We start from the raw sequence: 17,236 nt of genomic DNA, 5'->3' as shown, positions 1-17,236 counted from the left end.
GGGATCAAACCTGCGTCTCCTGCATTGGCTGGTAGATTCTTTACCTCTGAGCCACCAGAGAAGCCCTAATTGGAGGTGGGGGAGGTTTATCTCACTTTATGTCCCTCACTCTGAGTGTGGGAACCAGACACAACCACAGATCATTACATTTTGGGAGGACAAGGTAGGGAGTACCCTACTCTGTCTCTGGTGGCAGAGGGTGGTGCCAACAAAGGCATCCCAGAGGAGGTGGCTTTTGAACTGAGTTTCGAAGGATGAATGAGAGTTTTCTATGCAAAAGTATGATAGAGAAAGGATCTCCTAGGAAAGGAGAAAAAAGAAGCATGAACTGCAGAAGCAGTATGCAAAGTCAGAGGAAGGATGACTATACTTCCCTCCGGAGAGTAGGGAAGAGAGTGGGGCAGAAATCAGTGCAGAACAGGGCAAATACCAACACTTAAAGAGAGAGATGGAGAGAAGGGGCAGAGGAACCAATAAGAGTGAAAAGGGGCAGTGATGTTTAAAAAGCATGGAGAAGGTCACCCTCCTGGAAGTCAAGGGAAGAGAATGTTTTCAAAGGAAGGGGTAACTGGCTGCAACAGATAATCCCTGATCAGGTTGAAAGGGTGGGTAATAAAGAAGAAGCCATAAGCCGGCAGTCAGGATGACGTTAGTGACCCAGGGAGTTTGGTTTGGGGACTGGTGAAGAAGGAACAAGTTTAGGGTGAGAATAAGGGTTGATGGCATCAAAGCTGCAAATGCTGGTTTGGCAGTGATTGGGGGGTGGGGGTGGGAAGAGAGTGGAGAGCAGAGAGCAGACCTGGTGAATTGGGAGCTGTAGGGTGAGTGTCCAACAGGTGGACACAGTGGCAGCAGAGGAAAGACTCTATTCTGACTATAGCTCATTCCAGGTGAGGAAGCTGAGCTCGATTGTGTCTGATGGCCTCAGCTGTCCCTGTGGATCGGAGGTGAGGCCACCTGCTCAAGTGAGGCAGGTGAAGCTGGTGGCGGGATGCGAGGGGAGCCTGGACTCTCCTTTTCCCTGACCCTGTGAAGACATTTCATACCACCATTTCAGCCCATTGGTTGCCCCACAGCCTAAAGTAAGCTCTCACAGCCTGAAATAGGAATTTTAAATAAGACATACACATTTTAAGATGTCTTGGTGTTTTCCATGTTTCTTCAGCATCCAATGAGAAGGAGAACACGCAGCCCTTTGTGGTCCTACCCAAGGAATTCCCAGTGTACCTGTGGCAGCCCTTCCTCAAACACGGCTACTTCTGCTTCCAGGATGCCGCTGACCAGAAGAAGTTCAGTGCTCTCCTGAGTGACTGCATCAGACATCTAAATCATGGTACGGCACGGCTGCCCGCTGGTCCCAGCTGGGCTGCCTTTTCTCGGTTGGCCCGATCAGTCATCTATAGAATGATTTCTTGAAAGAGACATAGATGGTGTTGCCTTGGGGAAGGAGAGGGAAGCTGAGTGAAGTGTGAGTTTTGTACACAAAGGGCACAGTCAATTTGCTAGCTGCTTAGTCTGGGCAGGGTATGCTGTGTGTGTGTGCGTAGATCCTCAGTCATGTCCGACTCTGTACGACAGCAGGGACTCTAGCCCACCAGGTTCCTCTGTCCCTGGGATTCTCCAGGCAAGAATACTGCAGTGGGTTGCCATTTCCTCCTCCAGGGGATCTTCCCGACCCAGGAATGGAACCCTCGTTTCTTATGTCTACTGCATTGGCAGACAGGTTCTTTACCACTAGCGCCATCTGGGAAGCCAGGGCAGCGGAGCCTCAGTGGAGCAGGATGTGGACTGGGTCTGAGGGCCTGTGTAGGCAGAGCATCATATTCATGTATACGATTTTGAGTATAATGCCTCCTCCTCCTCCTCTTCCGTCCTGATTGGTTTTTTAATATTTACTTTAATTTTATTTATTTTTGGCTGTGTCTTCGTTACTGCACATGGTCTTTCTCTAGTTGTGGTGAGCAGACTTCTCACTGTGGTGGCTTCTCTTGATGCAGAGCACAGACTCTAGGCATGTGGGCTTCAGTAGTTTCTGTGCTTGGACTTAGATGCTCTGTGGCATGTGGCATCTTCCCGGACCAGGGATTGAACCGGTGTCCCCTGAATTGCAAGGTGGATCCTTAACCGCTGGACCACCAGGGAGGCCCCTGTCCTGACTTTTAAAAAATCTCAATGACATCAAGAATGAACCAGTTGTCCCCAAGAAAATCCTAGTCCTTATGACATTTCATTTTTCTCACTTTTATTTCTGAATTAGTTACTCAAAACTTTAGGGTACATAAGAATCACCTGGAAAACTTGCTGAACAGATTTTTTTGGCTCCACCTACAGATATTCACTGGGTCTGTGGTGGGGCCCTGATTTTGCATTTCTAACAAACTGCCAAGCGTGGCATTGCTTCAGACCATGTTGCCTCTATATACTGATTTAATTGTAATGTCTATAATAAAAAAGACTGCTCATTCTGGTATGTGGTATTTTTGAAAAGTTGATATGAATACTGGTTTTTCTGGACCCCACGAAGCCTTCTGTTACAGATAATTGAGCTATTTGTCATTTGGCAGTTGGAAAGGTAACCAGTCAAATGTTATTGTGAGCTTACTCTGTGCCAGCCTCTCTAAAGGTATTAGGGACAGAGTAATGAACCATGCAAATTCCCTGTCTCTGGCATCTACATTCAGACAGGAAGGAGGGACACACACACGCACCAATTCAGAAGACAACTTGCTGGTTGTCAAAGGTATGTGTTACAGAGTAACTAGAAGTTGTTGCACAGGGAAGAATGGAGAAGGCTGGTCAGAGGAGGCCCCTTTGGGCAGGTGACATTTGAGTTGAGTCACCTCATTCTTCTATGCCTTTATTTCCTAATAAAGCTAATTGCATTGTACACTTTGGAGAAGGAAATGGCTGCTGCTGCTGCTGCTGCTAAGTTGCTTCAGTCGTCTCTGACTCTGTGCAACCCCATAGATGGCAGCCCACCAGGCTCCCCCGTCCCTGGGATTCTCCAGACAAGAACACTGGAGCGGGTTGCCATTTCCTTCTCCAATGCATGAAAGTGAAAAGTGAAAGTGAAGTTGCTCAGTCATCGTGTCCGACTCTTAGCGACCCCATGGACTGCAGCCTACCAGACTCCTCTGCCCATGGGATTTTCCAGGCAAGAGTACTCACTCCAATATTCTTGCCTAGAGAATCCCATGGACCAAGGAGCCTGGTGGGCTACAGTCCGTGGGATCACAAAGAGTCAGACATGACTGAACAACTGAACACACACACGTATTGTACACTTACTTTAAAGTTCTGAGGTTTCCCTGAGAGTGTCAGTTCCACAGAGCAAAAGTTGCTAGTGATGCTTCTCAACCCGTTCTTGATTTTAGCTGGTGTAGTGATAGGAAGCTAATGGAAAAAGATCATGTCACTCTATTTTGCTATAGCAACTCTTGAGTAACATTTGTCATAATACTGGCTCATAACTCATAAGGGACTTTATAGAAATGTTACCCTTATTGATATCTTGCCTTGTGGTTTTGATATTTTAGAGAGCAAAGAATTTCCCAGCACTGCCTGCACCATCTGACTCATGTTTTCAATTCACCTGCCCCTCAGTGTGCAGGGCCGTGGTCTAGTAGGAACATGCCATTGGCACTGAACACAAGAGCCATGAAGTTTCACTCAGCAGAGAATGTTCTCTACCCCGCCAGATGGGCCTGGCTTCATTCTCCCTTCATGTACATAATAGGAATTTCTCTGGGGAGTTTTTGGAAGCATTGTAAGCCTGCAGTTAGAGTCCATTTATGGAAGATATCAGTCGATTCAAAACCCCACTCTGCTCTCCAGTATGTTATCAAAGGCACCGAGATAATGAGGTCTAGTCACGTGGCCCTAGTTCTCTGTGTCACATTCCTCTGTCCAGAAAGCTTACTGAGGTTTTCTGCAGACTTAGCGTGACTTGGCAGAACTTTCCCGTGGCTCCCCTCAGAACCAGAAACCATCAGAACGTTGTAGAGAACTGTTCTTGATGGCCATGGGCCAATGAGCCCATGGATCTCTCCTTTTCTGCCTCTGTTTCTTTGTTTTTGACCACACAATGTACCACTCATCTTTACTGAGTCACTTTTTTTGGGTTTCAATCTCTCCCTGTTATTCATTGCAGGATCTTGAGTAAACCATTAAGAGATTTCACAAACTCCCAGTTAACCATTATTTTTTTCCATAATTACCCGAAGAGTTTAGAAATAGGTGTCAAATGAATGCTGTCATAGGACCAGAAACCCTGAGGGGGCTGCGGAGAGCTTGCTGACCTCCATCCCCAGGCGACCGGGCTCTGGGCTGTACGCTTGTATTGTTGTTGATGGGCTCTCAGGCCAGCACGTGCCACCGCTGAGAATTAGGTCTGAGATATCCTAGCATCTGATGCTGAGCTGCTATTGATCCATCCATTCACAGGTCCTTAGGGATCTTTTTTTCCCTAGTTTTATTGAGATATAATTGACATATAGCATTGTTATTAGTTTCAGGTGTACAACGTAATGATTTAATATATGATCATTGTAAAGTGTAGTTAACACCTGTCACCTCAAGAAGTTAGCAGAATTTTTTTCTTATGAGATCTTTTAAGATCTCTTCTCTTAGCCACTGTGTAATATACAATACAGTATTGTTAATGATAGTCACCATGCTGTACAGTACATCCCCTGATTTTATTTTATAGCTGGAAGTTCATACATTTGACCCCCTTCATTCATCCTACCCCCCATCTCTTCTGTTCTCTGCTTCTATGAGTTCAGTTTGTCTTTTTACGGTTCCACATGTAAGTGAGATCGTACAGTATTTGTTTCTTTCTGTCTGACTTATTTTACTTAGCATAATGCCCTCAAGAGATCTTTCAGGGAAGATCATCTCATTACCTTCCTGGTAAGTTCCACCCAGGATTTCTGTCACTTGACGGAGCGGGGAGGTGTCCCAGGATACCTCCCTCTGTGCTCAAATTCGCACCACACAGCCCAGGCCACTTACCCTGGGAGTTCTGGGTTCAAACTGGTCTAGATACCCATGTCCATTCATTCTGAATCTGGAACAACTTCTTCTCTTCCTCCTTATGGAGGGGGTTTGTCCCTATTTAACCCTGACAAAGGGCCTGATTACACCCTGCTCTTGGACAATAAGGCTATATTCCAGGGCAAGTAAGGACAAGCAGAGAGCTCTCTGCTCCTCTTTCCTTCAAGAGACGGCACTTCCTTTGTGTGCCTCAAAGATTATTTGCATTCCTAAGGAGCACAGAGATGTGTGTGTGTGTGTGTGTGTGGTTGTTGTTATTTCTTTAAATTTTTATTTATTTAAATGGTTACGTATTTCTTTCTTTATTTTGGCTGCATCGGGTCTTAGTTGCAGCACACGGGCTTCTCTCTAGTTGTAGCGTGCAGGCTTAGTTGTCCCACAGCATGTGGGATATTAGTTCTCAGTGCAGGGATTGAACCTGCATCCCCTGCATTGAAAAGCAGATTCTTAACATCTGGATCACCAGGGAAGCCTCTGTTGTTTTTATTTTTGACACTCTTTCATTTAGCATCCCCCTCCGACACGCTGGACTAAATATGAAGTCTATTGTGGGAGTGGGGAAGGGGAGGAGAAATTTCCCCTATAGTGCTTTTGGCTGGCAGTTAAAATAACACAAGATAGATTAACAGTAGAAAACCAAATTTATAACCTGTGGATGGGGAATTCGCTTAAGTATGAAGAATTTCAAAGACGGCAAGATATGGTGAGATTAAAGTGCTGCACTCAATATGTCAGCAAATTTGGAAAACTCAGCAGTGGCCACAGGACTGGAAAAAGTCAGTTTTCATTCCAATCCCAAAGAAAGGCAATGCCAAGAATGCTCAAACTACCACACAGTTGCACTCATCTCACATGCTAGTAAAGTAATGCTCAAAATTCTGCAAGTCAGGCTTCAGCAATACGTGAACCGTGAACTTCCAGATGTTCAAGCTGGTGTTAGAAAAGGCAGAGGAATCAAAGATCAAATTGTCAACATCTGCTAGATCATTGAAAAAGCAAGAGAGTTCCAGAAAAACATCTATTTCTGCCTTATTGACTATGCCAAAGCCTTTGACTGTGTGGATCACAATAAACTGTGGAAAATTCTTCAAGAGATGGCAATACCAGACCACCTGACCTGCCTCTTGAGAAACTTATATGCAGGTCAGGAAGCAACAGTTAGAACTGGACATGGAACAACAGACTGGTTGCAAATAGGAAAAGGAGTACGTCAAGGCTGTATATTGTCACCCTGCGTATTTAACTTCTATGCAGAGTACATCATGAGAAACGCTGGGCTGAAAGAAGCACAAGCTGGAATCAAGATTGCCGGGAGAAATATCAATAACCTCAGATATGCAGATGACACCACCCTTATGACAGAAAGTGAAGAAGAACTAAAGAGTCTCTTGATGAAAGTGAAAGAAGAGAATGAAAAAGTTGGCTTAAAGCTCAACATACAGAAAACTAAAATCATGGCATCCAGTCTCATCACTTGATGGCAAATAGATGGGGAAACAGTGGAAATAGTGGCTGACTTTATTTTTGGGGGCTCCAAAATCACTGCAGATGGTGGTTGCAGCCATGAAATTAAAAGACACTTACTCCTTGGAAGGAAAGTTATGATCAACCTAGACAGCATATTCAAAAGCAGAGACATTACTTTGCCAACAAAGGTCCGTCTAGTCAGGCTATGGTTTTTCCAGTGGTCATGTGTGGATGTGAGAGTTGAACTATAAAGAAAGCTGAGTGCAGAAGAATTGATGCTTTTGAACTGTGGTGTTGTAGAAGACTCTTGAGAGTCCCTTGGACTGCAAGGAGATCCAACCAGTCCATCCTAAAGGAGATCAGTCCTGGGTGTTCATTGGAAGGACTGATGTTGAAGCTGAAACTCCAATACTTTGGCCACCTGATGAGAAGAGCTGATTCATTTGAAAAGACCCTGATGCTGGGAAAGATTGAGGGCAGGAGGAGAAGGGGACGAGAGAAGATGAGATGGTTGGATGGCATCACCGACACAATGGACCTGGGTTTGGGTGGACTCTGGGAGTTGGTGATGAACAGGGAGGTCTGGCGTGCTGCGGTTCATGGGGTTGCAGAGAGTCGGACACAACTGAGAGACTGAGCTGAACTGATACATATTCTGGACTATGGAGAAGAAAGTGGGAGATCTGAGGCTTCAAAGGGAAGTAAGGTAATTCAGGGTTCTACATTCATAGGAAGACAGAAGCGTTAGTGTTTGGTGAACACATGTTTGCTGGGCCATCCAAAGACAGTGAGACACATCCATCAACAGAGGAATGGATAAAGAGGATGGGGTACATATATATACAATAGAATATCATGCAGCCATCTAAAAGAATGAAATAATACCATTTGCAGCAAAATGTACTAGAGATCATCATACTAAGTCAGAGAAGCAGAAACATGATATGACATCCCTTATATGCAGAATCTAAAAGGACATGAACAGATGGACTTGTTTACAAAACAGAAACAAACAGACTCAGAGAGAATGAACTTATGGTTGCCAGGGGCAAGAAAGGGGAGAAGGACAGTTAGAGAGCTTGAGATGGACATGTATACACACTGCTGTACTCAAAATGGATAGCCACAAAGACCTACTGTACAGCACAAGGAACTGCTCAGTGTTGTATGGCAGCCTGGATGGGAGGGGAGTTTGGGGGAGACTGGATACATGGATATGTATGGCTGAGTCTTTTTGCTGTCCACCTAAAACTATCACAACAGTGTTAATCAGCTATACTCCAATACAAAATAAAAAGTTAAAAACGACCGTGGGACACAGAGAGGACTTTGATTAAAGGCTTTGCTAGGTTCTTCTCTGTCTACCACACCTCATACTTTCCTATACTTATCTATGGTGATATCTTCTTTCTAGGACAGTCCTCCTACCTTAACTCTTTTAGTCAGCAAAGGGGAAGTTAAGAGGCTCTTCCTGAGTCTTTTGGGGTTTTGATTGTTTTCAGCTCAAAATAATCCTCATACTCGAGTGGCACAATTTGGGGTGCCACTACGTAATCCATCCCATTATGTGACACGTGCCTAGAGCAATTGCTGTCCTCTGTCCTTTTGGAATCTCACTGCAGTGCCTTTTCCTGGGTGGGAGAAGTCTAGGGTTCTAAATGTCCACTGCTACAAAAATGGGTCTTACATAAAGCCAAGATGTTCTAAGACAGTCCTGTTGTCCAAAATCCTATTCACAATTGTAGTTTGCAAAATATGATCCTTGTAGTTACAGAGATGTTGTTATCGTTCAGTCACTCAGTCGTATCTGACTCTTTGCGATCCCATGGATTGCAGCACACCAGTCTTCCCTGTCCTTCACCATCTTCCAGAGCTTGCTCAAACTCATGTCCATTGAGTTGGTGATGCCATCCAACCATCTCATCCTCTATCATTCCCTTCTCCTTCTGCCTTCTATCTTTCTCAGCATCAGGGTCTTTTCCAGTAACTCAGCTCTTCGCATCAAGTAGGCCAAAGTATTGGAGCTTTAGCTTCAGCATCAGTCCTTCCGATGAATATTCAGGGTTGGTTTCCTTTAGGATTGACTGGTTTGATCTCCTTGCTGTCCAAGGGACTCTCAAGAGTCTTCTCCAACACCATTGCAAAATATGGTCCTTGTAGATACAGAGATGTAGTTAAAACTATTTGCATATATAAAGGGCTGTACACGTGCAATGTGAAATAATGATCATTATCAATGTGAGTCTGTCCTTCCAGCTCAGGAAAATCATTCCTTGGCATAAGAATTTTCAGGAAGAGGGAAAAGTGTTCCTGGCAGGAGGAATAGGATTTGTTGGGACTGGAAGAGAGTCAAAGCATAGACTATTAGAGGAACTAAAAGAATTTCATGTGGCTGATGCTCAGAGAGGAGAGAGATGCCAAGTGAGGTGGAGAGATGGAGTCAGACTATAAAGGGTTGTGTGAAGCATATTAAGGGATTTGCACTTTATTCGAGCACCAATTGGAAACCACTGAAGGGTTCCAAGCACAGAAGCAAGTCAGTCATATTTTCACGCTAGAAAGGTCACACACACTGGCTGCTGTGTGGGCAGCGGATGGAGGGTAGCCACTGGGATGCCAGGAGGCCACTTAGGCAGCTTTGTTAGGCAATAGATAGTGGTAGCTTGCACCAATGAGGTGACAGTGCAGGTGGCAAGAGGTGGCTGAATAAGAGAGATATCCAGAAGTAGAATCAACAGAACTTAGGGATAGATCATGTGCAAAGTGAGGCGATGGGAGAACCCAAGGAAGAGCTCCAGGTTTCTGCCTTTCTCTGAAATGGGCACCTTGTGTGAAAGAGGAGCAGGCTTTAGTGACTTTCCTGGTCAGCCAGTGGCTAAGACTCCACGCTCCCAGTGCAGGGGGCCTGGGTTCAACGCCTGGTTAGGCGATCAGATCCCACATGCCCCTGTTGAAAGATCCCAAATCTTGCAACTAAGATAGAAGATCCTGTGTGCTGCAGCTAAGACATGGCACAGCCAAATTAATTAATTAATAAAAAAAAAAAAAAGAGGAGCAGTTTCCAGGGAGTTTGTGTTCAGTGTTGCAGGTGTTGAGCTGGGGAAGTCTAGGGACATCCAGGAGAGAGAGTCTTGTAGACAGATGCCCAGACAAAGCTGCAGAGCAGGAGCTCGGTCCCGAGTGCAGACACAGGTGGGAAGTCAGCAGCCTGCATGTGGTCATCAAAGCCACGACTAACCTTGGAGAGAGGATATAATTTTAAGCTACTAGAAGACAGAGGAGAAGGCATTGGCTGAAGGCCTGGCAACTGGTTCAGGCTCTGCAAATGTATCCACCCTTTATCCTCAGGTATAGTTGCATATATGCCCATTGGGGGCAAAGTATGGGGAGTGTGTTGAGGTAGCTTACAGATGTTTGCACCCCAAATCTGTAAACATTGATGCAAAATAGATGGGTGATCTTGTGTTAAATACTAACTTCACTCACTACATGGATCTGTGATTTTACTGTTGAACATTTAAGCAATGTGTTCATTAGGAATATAGAGTCATGTGAAATTCAGTAACTCATTTAGGCTCTCTGACTCACCCACTCAATTGCCAATGTCTCTTCTGTAGTTTATTTCAAGTTCACTGCTACCAACCTGCTTTGGACTCATAAAAAACATTCTAAGAGGCTTTCAGTTGATTTTACTTTCCCAATTACCTCCATCTCCTTTCATGTGTAATGGTCAGATAAATCATATTTAAACACAACTATTTTTATTAAAAGCCTTCAGCAGCACTGCCATTCGAAAAAATGAAACACTTCATTCCAAAGAGACTGGTTGTGTGTGCCTGATTTCCTCCTCTTCTCAAGTACAAGCTTCCTCTCCCCAACCTTGCTGCCCTACCCTGCCCACCTGCTTTGAATGGAAGCTTTACCTAGACATTTTGGACCTTCTCATACACCTGAAACACTCACTCCTCACCTCTTCACATTCTCTCTTGCTCCTTTAAGAACAAGCTTCAGACCGACCCCTGCCCCGAGAATAACTTCACTTATGTCTATTGTCTGTTCCAGTGGTTGGATGCTTACGGCGTGCATTTTCATGTCTGGGTGTCCTACTTCTCTAACTCTATTGTAAATTCCTAAAGGTAAATCTTGTATCATCCTGTGCCCCTCTGTGTGCGTGCATGCTAAGTTGCTTCAGTTGTGTCTGACTCTGTGCAACGCTATGGACTGTAGCCTGCCAGGCTCCTCTGTCCATGGGATTCTGCAGGCAAGAATACTGGAATGGGTTGCCATGCCCTCCTCCAGGGGATCTTCCTGACCCAGGGATCGAACCCATGTCTGTTATGTCTCCTGCATTGGTAGGTGGGTTCTTTACCACTAGCTCCACCTGGGAAGCCCTTGTGTCCTGCATTGCTCAGGTAAATATCTTGTGTTTCTTAAAATGGTTCAAAAACACTAATGAATTAATAATGAAAGTAAATCTGATTTCAGAATTTGTGTATTTTAGAGATGACAATTATAAATGTGGTTTGGCCTAATTCATGAATACACTGGCATGAGTAAGTGAAAGAATTGTCAGTATAAAGCATAACAGATTTGAGTAATAAAGGAGTCACATTAGGGAATCAGCAGCAGAAGAAGGTGATTCTGGAACCAAGGTGCAATGCTGGCAAAGGTTTGTTCAGCAGTCCTCTGCTGGCTTGAAGGACAGCCAGGACTGCCACTAAACAAACACCACTCGCTGTCATCATAAAGAGGGCACAGTAGAATATCTGGGAAGCTTAAGGGCCCCTGCATTGGAAAAGATAGTATTAATATATAAAAAGGCACGTCTTTCTTAATGAAGAGAACACAATTATGTAAAGACACTTCGCAAACTTCTGGTTTAACTCAGACTAGTTCAATCACCTATTACATTTATGTCATCCAAGGGTGTGTGTAATGGAGTGAGTTAGGCTGAATGTGGAGCTGTAATAGTGATCAAACTTTGGAATCAGTTGCTGTCAGGCTTGTGTGCCTTGAGCTCTTATCCCAGAAATCCCATGTCAAATCAAACGCCTGTGTTAGATTGGATTTTGACACTTGCACATTTTAAGTGTTCAATTAATGCTGCTGAATTAAATTGAATTTTAAAACAGAAAAGAGTCATATAATTCAAATTAGTTACAGCAAATCCTTTTTGGTGTGTTTATTTGAACACCCATCACCACTTATGAAACAAGTTTATTACTTGAGGGACTAAGTGTCTGATATGGGCATCAATCAATTTCAACTGAAAATATACAGTGAATTTTCTTTGTAATGTTTGAAAACATATTTCTGGATTTATGGCACATGCTTATTTTTGTATACGCACATATCTATGGACTAGAGAATTCTAACTGTGCTTGGGGATCCTAGGTGGCTCAGTGGTAAAGAATCTGCCTGCCAATGCAAGAGATGCTGGAGACGAGGGTTCCACCCCTGGGTCAGAAAGATCTAGAGAAGGAAATGGCAACTCACTTCAGTGTTCTTGTCTGGGAAATCCCACAGACAGAGGAGCTGGCGCGCTATAGTCCATAGGGTCGTAAAGAGTTGGGCATGACTGAGTGACTGAGTACGCATACACACAACGGTGCTTGGACTCTTTTGGACACTTTACTACAAATGAATGATGTTTGACTGGACATAAATAAAAGTACATTTTTTATAAACATCTCTTTGAATGCTTTTACTTATAAAAAGAATTTCATTGTCCACATTTGTTTCAATGCATTAAAACCTCTATGTGTTGTAAGTAAAAATGTTTGCTAATTACTATAGACATCAATTTCCAATTTTCATAGACTGTCCCCAACAAAAAATTTTAAAGGATTCTCTCTGCTTGGAGACTAGTCTCTCCTTGAGTTAGTGTGTACTCTTTGCCTCACACAGGTAATACTCAACATATTCTAAATATGTGACATTCATATGTGAATGTCATTTTTTCTTAAGAAGTTATCGTTTTCCCCTTTCTGACCCATGTTTCAGAGAAGGCAATGGCACCCCACTCCAGTATACTGGGGTCTAGCCCCGGTTGAATCCAGGGATTCCCTCGGGAGGATGGTGTCGGTGACTGAGAGAAATAGAGAAAGAGATAAGGAAAGAATTTTGCAGTTAAGGAAATAGAGGAGAGAAAAGAGGCTGATATTCCTTGGTTTACGCAGAAAGCCAATAAAGCCCCAGCATGGGACTTGCTCTGTTCACGTAGGCCGCAGGCGCCCTCTCGAATCACGGAAGGTGCCCCACCCTGGGCACTTTCTCGAGTGTGTCTTAGAAGCCCAGGCAGGAAAGTGAACCCAGAGGGCCCCTGTGCTCCAGGGAATCAGCCTGAAAAGGAAAAGGAAAGAGATCGGTGAGCAAGGCCTGCAACTTTATTTTCCAAAGTAGTTTTTATACCTTAAGTTGTGCATAGAGGATAATGGGGGGAGGGTGGTAGAGTCATGCAAGGTCAGCAGTCCTTGATCCTTATAGAAACAAGGCTTTCTTTCTGCAAACTTATCATATGCAAAAGCTTTGGGTGAATTTACATCATCTTCTGGCCAGGAGGCCTGTTAACATTTTATGACCCTTTCTTCAGAAAAACTTATTTTTCTCTAAAGGTGATTATTCTAAAGTCAAGCACCACCCTCCAAAAGTATTAGATAAAGTCACAGTCCTATAGGGCAAAAGTGTGGTGGGCTATAACAAGAAAAGAATTAACTCAAGGGTCCAAGGTTACAAACATTAAAGCTACTACTTACATTTTTATACACCAGCTATATTAATCAATACACTCCCAGGGACACAGTAGGTAAGGGATATGGAAACTTGGCAGCAAGCATTAGCTCAACAAAGAAATCCTCTACTAGCTCTATTCTAACAATTTTAACTCTGAGAAGCTCTGCATTGTTAGAATATCTTAAGCTTCCTGTGCCTCTCGTGGTTGGGAGGCTGTGAATCTGAACAAACCTGTCAGGCAAGCTAGAAAGTCATCAGAGGGGTTTGAATTAAAACACTCCTATTATGCCCAGGAGACTTATTAACGAGAGCTCTAAGTTAATTTTCTTCAAAGAAAGGTGGTCGGGGATAGCCCCCCGTTAATGTCAGGGGAGTTAGTAAAAGTCATAAAATAGTAAAACAGACAGATTCTGGTTTTGGGGTAGACACTCAGGCAGATCCGGGGGGGCGCCCTTGAGCTCTGACTCGCCTTGCCCATCAGAGCTCTCCCGCATGACCTTGTTGTGGGTGGGGACTCCCGTGCTGGCTCCTGGCACCAGTACTCTTGCCTGGAAAATCCCATGGACGGAGGAGCCTGGTGGGCTGCAGTCCATGGGGTCGCTAAGAGTCGGACACGACTGAGCGACTTCACTTTCACTTTTCGCTTTCATGCATTGGAGAAGGAAATGGCAACCCACTCCAGTGTTCTTGCCTGGAGAATCCCAGGGACGGGGGAGCCTGGTGGGCTGCCGTCTATGGGGTCACACAGAGTCGGACACAACTGAAGCGACTTAGCAGCAGCAGCAGCAGACCCTTGTTTACTGTTCATAAAACTCTAAATTTGGAAAGGATCTTAGTGATCACCTGTTGCATCCCTTCAAACATTACTTTAAAAAAAGTTATTTATTGATGTATGGCTGCTGTGGGTCTTCATTGCTGCATGTGGGCTTTCTATAGTTGTGGCAAGCATGGACTACTCTTCTTTGTGGTGCACAGGCTTCTCATTGCAGTGGCTTCTCTTCTCGCAGAGCACAGGCTCAAGGCGCAAGGCTTCAGTAGTCGCAACACTAGGGCTCAGTAGTCGCTGCTTGTGGGCTTAGTTGCTCTGCGCCATGTGAAATCTTCCCGGGCCAGGGATTGAACATGTGTCTCCTGCATTGGCAGGCAGAATCTTCACCACTGGACCACCAGAGAAGTCCCTTCGACATTACTTTTTAAAAGAATTTTAATCTTTCAGTCATTTAAAGCACATTACTATTAAATCAAGTTACTCTTGTGATACGTTTGCATGGACCAAAGTGAAGCAAACCTGTAGCCATTCACCAGAAGTCATCTGAGACCGGGGATATGTCTGGTTTCTTGATAAGTAGCTCTGTCTGATACCTTGGTATTTTGTCCACCAGCTAAACATGACTATATTTTTTAGTTTAGTTATGCTTGGGAAATGAAATACTTGTTAATGTAGCTATTTACTGGTTAAATTTTGTATAGTATAAAATGCAAACCATATATGGTTTTATACAGTCTAAATAAAAATTCTGATTTGTCAAGGCTTGTGAAGACACAGGTTGGAATACTTTAAATGTAATAAATCTAAAATAAGCCAGACAGAGAAATACAAATACTGCATAGTATCACATATATGTGAAATCTAAAAAAATGTCAAAGGATAGAAACAGAGGAGAGAAGTGGTTGCCAGGGTTGGGGGTACGGGAAATAGGAGATGTTGGTGATAGGGTACGAAGTTTCAGTTATAAGATCAAAAGGGTCTGAGGATCTAATGAAAACACGATGATTGTGGTGATAACACTGCACTGTATAACTGCTGCTGCTGCTCCTGCTGCTAAGTCGCTTCAGTCGTGTCCGACTCTGTGCGACCCCATAGATGGCAGCCCACCAGGCTCCCCGTCCCTGGGATTGTGCTGTATAACGAAATTTGCTAAAAGAGTAAAACTTAAATGTTCTCGCTGCCCACCTCCCCCAAGGATAAATACATCAGGTGATGAATGTGTTAATTAACAAGATGGGTGTAATCCTTTCACAATGTCTGTGTACATTAAATCACCATGATGTACATTTTCAATGTCTCATGATTTTATGTCAACTATATGTCAATAAAACTGAAATACTAGGTCTCAACATGTTTTATTCATATTATGTATACTTAAAGATTTAGTTAAATTATTTGAACCTCTCGAAGAGTTGGAGCCAACTAACTTGTAGTGTCCAGCTCTTTGTGACCCCATGAACTGTAGCCTGCCAGGCTCCTCTGTCCACAGAATTCTCCAGGCAGTAATACTGGAGTGGGTAACCATTTCCTTCTCCAGGGGATCTTCCTAACCTAGGAATCAAACCCAGATCTCCTGCATTGCAGGCAGATTCTTTACCGTCTAAGCTGCTTGGAATTAGTCCAGATTTAAGAGCTGGACCTGAAAAAGCAGGTTTCCATCAGAGACCAGAATAAACAGAACTCCTCTCAGCCATTGAGCATTTATCACCACCAGCATATATATATAGTCTTTGGTTCATTTGCTGTCTGAAGCTATGTTGCCATTGAACTACTGTTGAATATTTTTTTTGGCCTGTCAAACACACACTATAGTTTCAGTGAAACCACAGATTCTTGCCTACCTTCCCCCTTCACTTCCAATGAACCAAGTAGTTATTTTGGTATGAAAGTCTAAAAATTGTGCTATTATGATAGTTAAAGGCGACAAGTTAGAAGAATAATCAAAAAAGCAATCAGAGAGGTAAAGTGAATTCAAGCAAAAATTTTTTGTCTGTGCTATTTGGATTGGATAAATTCCAAAATCACAGGACAGTTTTTGATGTTGTTATGACTGAAAGCTTAAATAGCCTTCCAGTTTTTTAACTTGTAGATGGAATGTGGTTAAGATTGAAACAGACTTCTTAAAATGACAGAGCAAATGGTATGGTTGTTTTAATATGTGGCTAGGGCTTCCCTGGTGGCTCAGCTGATAATGAATCAGCCTGCAATGTTGAGAGACCTGGGTTCGATCCCTGGGTTGGGAAGATCCCATGGAGAAGGGAACGGGCTACCCACTCCAGTATTCTGGCCTGGAGAATTCCATGGACTATGCAGTCCATGGGGTCGCAAAGAGTCGGATACAGTTGAGTGACTTTCACTTTCAATAGATAATCAATATTACCAAATAACTCTGTCTGGCATATGTTCCACATTTCTTGTATTATTTTTTTATGGCTTCACAGGCTCTTCGTTGCTGTGCTCGGGCTTTCTCTAGTTGCAGTGAGTGGGACTATTCTCCAGATGCGGTGCATGGGCGTCTCATTGTGGTGGTTTCTCTTCTTGCTGTTTGTGGGCTCGAAAGCATGGGCTCAGTAGTTGTGGCGCAGGGGCATTTAGGCCCCGTAGAATCTTCCTGGACCAAGGATCAAACTGGTCCCCTGCATTGGCAGGCAGATTCTTAACCATTGGACCTCCAGGGAAGTCCCAAGGTAACTTTGAAAACTCAACATCCAGGAGAGCCTGGAGAAAATCCTCACCTATTGTTACAGAGTGGTGAGCTGCAGTGGTCCTTCCCACCCTGTAAACAAACTTAGAGCCTATAAAGTGGAAGAGAACCATACTAGGAGCTATTGTTCATTCTATTAGTTGTTTTGAATTTTTAAATTAAACATTGGGTAGCTATAAAAGAATGCTTATGAAACTTGCAGAAAATATAAAGAACATACAGTTACCTCTTATTTCTTAGGTGCCTCTCTCTGATCCTATTACCTTCTTTTCCCTTTGAGAAAGCATCATCCTGGATTTTGTGGTTTTATCGCATATGTTTAATCGTTTTGCATGTTTTTAGACTTAATCTCATGAAATTTTATGACATCTTCTTTCATGGCTTCTATTTCCAGTATTTCCAGTGATTCACCCATGTTATTGCTTGTAGCTATATTTCATTTTCATTGCTGAATACATTTCATTATATTAATATGCCATAATTTTTTGTATCCATTTTACTATTGATAG

General features: G+C 43.6%; 1 protein-coding gene across 1 annotated transcript in view; it reads left to right on the top strand.

Annotated features, from left to right (window-relative positions):
• The window catches only part of NIBAN1 (niban apoptosis regulator 1), a 188,273-nt gene that overhangs the window by 94,864 nt on the left and 76,173 nt on the right, over positions 1–17,236 (top strand). Inside the window, exon 5 of the mRNA XM_055582930.1 lies at positions 1,166–1,333. Within this exon, the coding sequence (XP_055438905.1) occupies positions 1,166–1,333 (168 nt within the window). The remainder of the gene's footprint in view (positions 1–1,165; positions 1,334–17,236) is intronic.

This window comes from Bubalus kerabau, chromosome 5 (assembly GCF_029407905.1).
Source record: "Bubalus kerabau isolate K-KA32 ecotype Philippines breed swamp buffalo chromosome 5, PCC_UOA_SB_1v2, whole genome shotgun sequence".
NCBI lineage: Eukaryota > Metazoa > Chordata > Mammalia > Artiodactyla > Bovidae > Bubalus > Bubalus kerabau.
Note: the sequence above shows the minus strand (reverse complement) of the source record. Positions and strands in the feature narration are given on the sequence as shown.